At 39.6% G+C, this 7,814-nt stretch overlaps 1 protein-coding gene across 2 annotated transcripts; it reads left to right on the top strand.

Moving 5' to 3' along the window:
* The first annotated feature begins 1,484 nt into the window (after window positions 1–1,484).
* gcm2 (glial cells missing transcription factor 2) lies at window positions 1,485–5,771 on the top strand. 2 transcript variants are annotated; one of them, XM_010885763.3, is made up of 5 exons: window positions 1,485–1,896; window positions 2,212–2,464; window positions 3,305–3,417; window positions 3,943–4,068; window positions 4,373–5,771. In XM_010885763.3, exons 1-5 carry the CDS (start codon window positions 1,801–1,803, stop codon window positions 5,291–5,293), a joined length of 1,509 nt encoding a protein of 502 aa, XP_010884065.2. In that variant the 5' UTR covers window positions 1,485–1,800; the 3' UTR covers window positions 5,294–5,771. The 2 variants fall into 2 exon arrangements, with proteins under 2 accessions (XP_010884065.2, XP_010884064.2); XM_010885762.3 differs by having other exon boundaries at window positions 3,290–3,417.
* The last annotated feature ends 2,043 nt before the right edge of the window (window positions 5,772–7,814 follow it).

The following is a 7,814-nucleotide window of genomic DNA, read 5'->3' as shown; positions in this document are numbered from 1 at the left end:
GGAAAGACATTCGTGAAGGACAATCATTTGTCCAAATAATTAAACTCTGTATGTACCGTGTAGTATCTTAACTGTCTTTTTCAGTGAATTAAATACACAATTTAATTATTTTTTTATATTTAACAGGCATTTCAATAAATTATTGATTAGGCCTATGTTTTAAAAAAAATGGGATGTGGGAAACATTCGTTTTTTTGTGTAGGGGCATTCGATCGTATTCCTTTTTGTATTAGCCTATTTTGTTTGTTTGTTGGTACCCCATCTAATTTGCATGAGAGGGACAGACAATAACAAAGGTAAACATCCAACGGTGTTTGATATCATTTGAAAGATGTTCCAGTGACTTTCAGTGTTAATGGCTGGCTTACGTCCGCAATGATCCATTTCACTTAAACTGCCTTATTTGTGGTTGTGCAGTGTAGCCTATACGCTTATGATGCGCTTTAAGAACAAAATAATAATGGCGTGCACGCCTGGTTGGTTGTTTGATCTATAAACAGTGACAGATACAATCGGTTCATTTGTATTGTGTATTGTGCTTTGCCCTTTGTAGGTAAATATAACAACTGTTCAGCGATTGACTATAAGTTACAGTATTTAGGCCTTCAGTTAATTGGCAACAGCAAAAAAGCTTTAATTTCACTGCAAGTAAAATAATATAAGAGGTATATTATTTTACAATGGTTATTTTGCCAATGTAAATAGTCAAACATAAGCTTACAGTCTTGCTGTGCAAAATTCGGTCAGAAAAAAGTCAAAACTATACAGATAGCTACGTGGTCACAAACCGTAATAAAAATATTCCATATTAAAGCAACAGCAACAGGTAGGTTACTATACATGGGTGTCTTGTTCCGACTTAAAAATAAAATTCGTTAACAATGCCGCATGATTGATGCTTTGTTTGTTGTTAAAGTGCAGCCCCAGCTATTTTGATGTTTACACGTCAGTGTGGCTTTAGGTTTACATACAACAACTCCAAATTATCTCCGACAGATCAAGAAACCTGAAAACGTACTTATGGAATAAGGTTATTTGAAAGATAATTCATATTCGTTTTTTTGCTGATTTACGATCTCTGTAGACTCAATCGTATCCAACAGGTTTGAAATTCACATCACAGATAACTTTACTGTCAGAACTGCAAGCATCATCGATTTTTTTAATACATAGGACTACGAAAATATAGCCTATAGGCATACATCCATCATTCGTCTGCGGCCATGGTAATTTAGTTAAATCTATGTGTGTTCGAGATACATGTAGAGATAAGCTACGGCATTATTAGCCCAATCGGTTTTTTTTTTCATGCAAACACAATGCTAGGAAGAAAGACGCAGTAGGTTAAGTGGAGGTCAGTGTCACGGATCAGGTGAACTGAAACTGCAGTGTTCAGCCTAAACAGAGCTAGGGCTATAGACAGACTTTCAAGTCCTGCCTCCTGCTTTATATAGACGAGACAGCCCTTACCTTTAGTCATTCACCTTGCCACTCCTGTGGCTTCGGGTAACACACCTCAGCACGCGAAGGAACCTTGGATTAACCCCCAGAAAAGAGGACATCCGAATGAAGATCCCTTTACATCTGATGTATTTCTGGATATACATTATCACTACAAGTTGCTGAAATTTATAATTGTGTTATATAGTTTTGACTTTTTCTATGCTTATCATTATTTTCAAAAACTAAACTCGTATGAAATGGCGCTTCCGAATTGCGCGATTACGGAATGCTAGCTGCCTGGATGGGTCCTGCTGGGAATCAAGTACAAAGCGCATAAAATCGTGAGAATTCAGCAATATGTCAAAGTCTTCGGATCAGTTTGATGACCCAGACTGTGTTTGTTCCTTCGGTATGAAGTTAACATGGGATATCAACGACCCAAAGCTGCCTCAGGTAATGCCAACGCTTCTACGTAATAAACCACTAAATAAGTTTGGAAAGAATAAATCTTTTTTTAATTGGTTGAGATGTACGGCCTTCAGGATACATCCGCATGCACGCCGGTTGCAATTTACCTTTTATGCTTTATAACTCAGACAGGCATGTCACCTTAATTTTCAGATTTTGGAAATGTCTTGGGTTCTCTCCACAATAGTCTAGTTGCAGACTGTATCATATTAATTGACTTGTGTTTTGCGTTTCTACCTTCATTATCCACTTACAAAGCACATGAACATATGTAATCAACGTCGACATCTTTTCCGACAGGACACAAAACAGTATGACTCATTCCAGGAGTGGACGGATGGATATGTTCGTTACATCTACAACGGCGAGGACAAGAACGCACAGCGGCACCTCAGCGGATGGGCCATGCGGAACACCAACAACCATAACTGTCAGATTCTCAAAAAGTCCTGTCTGGGAGTTGTAGTGTGTGGCCGAAACTGCACGCTGTCTGATGGAAGCAAACTCCAGCTCCGACCGGCTATCTGCGACAAAGCACGACAAAAACAGCAAAGTGAGTAAAATGCATTTGGCACAACTGTAACGTTTATTTTGTACCCTGTACGTGAATATATGAACTTTGTAGGCTATAAATGAATACGGTTGATGCTGTATCTTGTGAATTAATTTATTGCCCTGTGTCTAGCGGATGTTATCTGACTGAGATCCCACTGCATCATTTAACTTTTTTAGAATAGCGTAGAATTCCGCTTTGTAAAGAGATAAACTTTACACCGTAGTGTAAATAGGTGGTTTATGGCTACATCTAATTTATTCATTGTCATCATGACCTTGAAGCCCTATTGATAAATGGCATTATGAGTCATCATATGTCCACTCACGTTGTATGTAGTGGAACCAAGGTATCCCGTGCTAGTTATCTTAAATCGTGAAAATAGAGCACCTAAAATGTATGGCATTTTTATTAAAAAACGGTTGTTTTAAAAAGTGCACGTAAACATAACAACATTATAACATAATAACAAACCCATTAAATATAGGCCTATTTATAAACAGAACTCCTATTTGTAAAAAAGATAAAAGGTAACAATTAGACGACAAGATCTGTCTTATTAAAAATAATTCGTAGTAATGATTATTATGTTTCTTTTGAAATTTATTAAAATCAGTATTCAGTTTTAACCACTATCTGTATAATATTATTCTCCTCATACATCCGGATGAGTATACTATTTCAGAAATAAACGTAAATAGGTTACTTTACTACACATTCCATTTTCATACCGTATGCCTAACGTGAAATAATATTAAACATGTATTTGAAGTAAGGACATAATATAATATAGTTGTGTTTAAACTGTATGGTTGTGCATTTTTGGTGGTTGTTCTCCAGAGAAGCTGTGCCCCAGTTGTAACTCTGCCCTGGAGTTGATGCCCTGCCGAGGACACAGCGGTTACCCCGTCACCAACTTCTGGAGAATAGATGGGAAAGCTATATTCTTCCAGGTTTGTGCGCTCATGTTCAGAATTGAGATTCTGATTACACTTTGAAGTCCAGCTTTCCTCAGCAATTATTAATGAAATATAATTAAATATATGTATCTCATAAATAATTTATAACCCATGTATTACTTATTAATATTACATACTTTTTTAATGAAACATTCATTACTTATTACAATAATGTACAACTGACATTATATGTATATATCTTATGTGAGGGTTTAGAAACAATGTATGTTTATTGTGTTTTTATAAGCAGACCTTCAAGAAATTAGTTGTATTTAAAAAAAAAAAATCAGAATGAATTAGTATTTAATATATTTTAAAATAATTAATAATTATAATATAATAATTACAATAATAATGTAGGAAAGGTAAAAATAATATGTAGAAAAGTTAGAAAGCAAAAACAAAATCTTTTGAGGATTAGATAAGTTGTATTACATGCATGGCCAATGATGACACAAAGATGTTGTCATGTATCTGTGGTAGAAGATAATTTAGTCTGAAGTGTTGATGTCCTGGTAGGCTAAGGGGGTACATGATCACCCCAGACCAGAGAGTAAATCGGAAACAGAGGCACGGAGGAGTGCAGTGAAACGAAGGATGTCCTCGCCACACTTTTCCCAGAAGAGGAGGCTTGTGGAGCCAGATGTAAGTGGCTTTGTCCCGGTTATATCATGTCTGCTTCAGCCCATAGTTTCCCAGACACATGTTAAGCCTTGTCCTGGACCAAAAGTCAAGCCCAATGGAAAATCTCCATGGAAATCTATTTTCAGTGGAGTTTGTTTAATCTGTGTTTGGGAGACCTCCCCCTAAATGTGCACACCTATGCTCATTCACTGTGATGGATCAGTAAAGAATTCACAAAATACACCAATTCCATTTAGTCCATTGGTAGACGCATGTGACTTCCAGGTGGGTTTTCCGTCACTAATAAGTTCTGTTACCTTCAAAGGCTGGGAGATACCATGATTTGGCTGCTCCTTTCCCCAACCTGCATCAACTGTCCTGCATGGAGGGCCCTGACCGCTTCAGCATCATCGCTGAGTCCAACTTTCCCATACAGACCCAGCACTACCCAACCTTCCAGAACCCTGAGCCCTACAAGTTTGCCTACGACACACACAGTGCCTTGGGCGAGTCCCCGTCCACGCTCCAGAAGCCGGCCAACCATCGCCTGTACATGCCCCGTCCTCCATGTGGCTACGACTTTGCTGTGCCTGGCTATTTAGGCTCCGGCTCCTACACAACCCTCTATAAGGACCCCAGTAGCCCCCAGACGGAGTCCCCTGATCCTGGGAAGGGGGCCTCGGGCCTGGGTACCAGCACCGCCACACCCCACACCACTGGGACCCTCTCAGGGCATGACCGCACCAGCTACGATACGCCCAGCAAGCACCACGGCTGGAAGCAAATCCTGGGGAAAGGAGCATACGGGGAGCGGGGTGAATATGGACAGCTGCCTGGCAATGCCAACCACCACTATTACAACAGTGAGTACCCGTGTAGATATCCGGGCCAGGCGCCGGCCACGCCCGCCGCCCTTCAGACCATCATCACCACGACCACCAAGGTGTCCTACCAGCCCTGCCCCAAGCCCTCAGTGGTGAAGTACGGCGACAACATCTACGACGTCAAGGGCCTGCCCAACTGCAGTTCCCTGCTGGAGGACAGCTCGCCAAACTCGTACTCGGATCTCAAGATTCCGGAAGATTCCGGGGTCATCAAGTCGGCACTTTCGTACCAGCCGGAAACCCTGCCGGCCAAAATCGAGAGGGCCGAGAACTTTGACACTTACCGATATGGCAACTATGCGTCAAATAGCTACCCCGAGAGGGTTTCCCATCCGTTCCGATATGACGGAGGAGAGTACTGATGGACAAGGAAGCCACTGAAACAAAGACTTTGATGTCATAGCTGTGCACTGTATTCAAATGATCAGAAAGAACACTTGAAACAGACTTTTTGTGCCACTTTTTATCAGGTTTGTAAATATCTATTGTTATTTATACATTGGAGGTGTTGGAGTGCATTTGAACTGCCAGTGATGACTCTATGTTGAATCCATACTCATTTAGGATGCTCCCAACATTTCCCAATTTGCATTTGATGCGTAAGGAAAATACGCAAATTAGTTATTTTGCCTTTGGATTAATAAAAAAATATTCTTGTGTTTTTAGAATATTAATATGTATTCTTGAGGTATTTTGTCTGTGTTACATGATATTCCTGAAGTAAATGTTCTTTATAAAGCCAGCAAAATATCAGGAAAATCCTCTTGGTATCAGTGCAACTGTAAATGCAGTTTCAGAACATTATTATGTGACATTAAAAATCACTGAGCTCCCACCCTAGTTCTGGCCCATTCTGATGTTATTTTGGATGTAGTCCTTTTTATTATTCAATTATCACTCACTTCTAGTCCTTTGAAATACCTAGCAATTTAAACAAAATAATTAGGTCTGTTATCGACCGTCTTAAAATACTGGTGGGATGGGAACATAACACCAAAACATAGGCTACTTGCCATCCAACACCTATGCACGCACTCACTCAGAAAAGGATGTACGTGTGTCTAAAGGGATGAAGTTCAGCAATTAATCGTCAGGTTTGTCATCAGTACCCTTTTAATCTTCTGGCTGAGAGACGTCCTGACAAGCATTTCCCTCTATTCTGGGGTAGGGACAGGTGAGGGAGAAGAGTTTAGAGGGAACAGAGACTTTTCTCCCACCCTTGGAGAATGCCAGTAATACCTGTTGCTGACAGTATCTCTCCCGGCAGCCAGTTCAGCTAGGAAGCGGCGCCTCTTTAGCTTGCAGCTCAACACTCACACTCGGCCGGGGAGTTTTTCTCTGATCTTCCGTCTAGATAAACAAATGACTCTCTATTATTGTAAAGGCAGAGCTCTGAAAAATCTTCTCTTGTGTGGCAGATAGCACAAGAGACAATGGCTCTTTTCCGAGTAACTATATGTCAGCAAGCCTGATCACAGACAATTATTGTATTGGCTTTAACCCAGATTATTACATATAGTTTAGCTGTTTGTGTAAACCTACACATGATATAATAATATTAATAATTTATTGAGCTTTTATAGAGCTTTTCAATAAATCCCCAAGTGATCCAAGAGCAGTCTATCAAGTACTTGTCTGCTGCATCCTCCCAAGATTGAACAGTTCAGGTCATGGCTTGAAGGGAAAGAGGTGGTTAGAGGATGATAAATGATGGGGTTGGAGTCCTGCAGGTGATCTTGTAGAAGTAAAGTCTGTGGAACAACCTAATCTTAAAGAGGTAATCCACCCAAAACCACACATTCGTATGACGTACATGATGTACATAGTTAAATAATCCAATTGAACAACAACAAAATATGACATTTTCTACAATATGTAGTCATGACAATTTAGCAAGCAACGTGAAATGTGTCAAAACTGATGAGACTCAAGTTTTCCTCAAAACCCACAATGCAATGCTTTCTCAAGGCATATACCTCAGTGGCTAGGTAGCTTGAAATTGTACCTATGCAATAGTACCAAATAGTATCAGCATTGGAAGTAGTTATGAAGAGCACATAAACAAACGTCACTATGAATTTGCAAGTTAGTGTTCAACTCAAGATGTTCTGACAAAGCTGTGGCAACACAAGTCTGTTCGCAGGGAGACAGTGAGGCCATTGCATGAACTGTTTTGTATCATGCTAGTTGGAGAAATAAATAATATTAATATATTAATCTGATGTGGCACTTTGTTTGTTGAAGAAATGTAAACAAAATATATACTTGATCATGACAATGCAGACAGATTGATGTGTTCTAGACCAGTATACCCATAATGGCAAAAGCGGCGATAGGGAGAGCAAGTGATTGTTTAAAGAGCATTGTGAAATGTGACAGTGTCTTATCCCCCACCTTCAGTCAAGAAAATACAGCTAATTTCGGACCACTTAAAAATGTAACTACCGTGATATAAGTTATTTTTGAATCTCAGTGTTTGAATCCCTTTCTTAATATACAGCATATATTAACACACACAGTATATTGATTTATTAACCAAACCTAATTTGTTTAGCACAGAGCCACAAGCATACATAATTTACACTACATTTCCCCTCTGCTGTATGGTGGGATGGCTGGACCAACAAAAATAGATTTATTTCACAGGCCTGTTTCCACTTGCACTAAAGCACAAAGAAATTATTTGAAACAAACACACTTCAGGTCGACAGCTTAAGTCCACTGACCAGTGTCAGAGGCTTTCTTTGTGGTGAACATAGAAAGCGGTCTTTATTATTTATCCAGTCCTTGCCTTAAGCTGTGATTCAAATCACATCGACAGTGGATGAAAAACGCGTGTCAAATAAATATTTGCCAATGGCTCAGATTGCAGAACAAATAGTA

The sequence above is a fragment of the Esox lucius genome, chromosome 21, assembly GCF_011004845.1.
Source record: "Esox lucius isolate fEsoLuc1 chromosome 21, fEsoLuc1.pri, whole genome shotgun sequence".
Taxonomy (NCBI): domain Eukaryota; kingdom Metazoa; phylum Chordata; class Actinopteri; order Esociformes; family Esocidae; genus Esox; species Esox lucius.
This window is presented reverse-complemented; position numbering and strand designations above follow the sequence as displayed.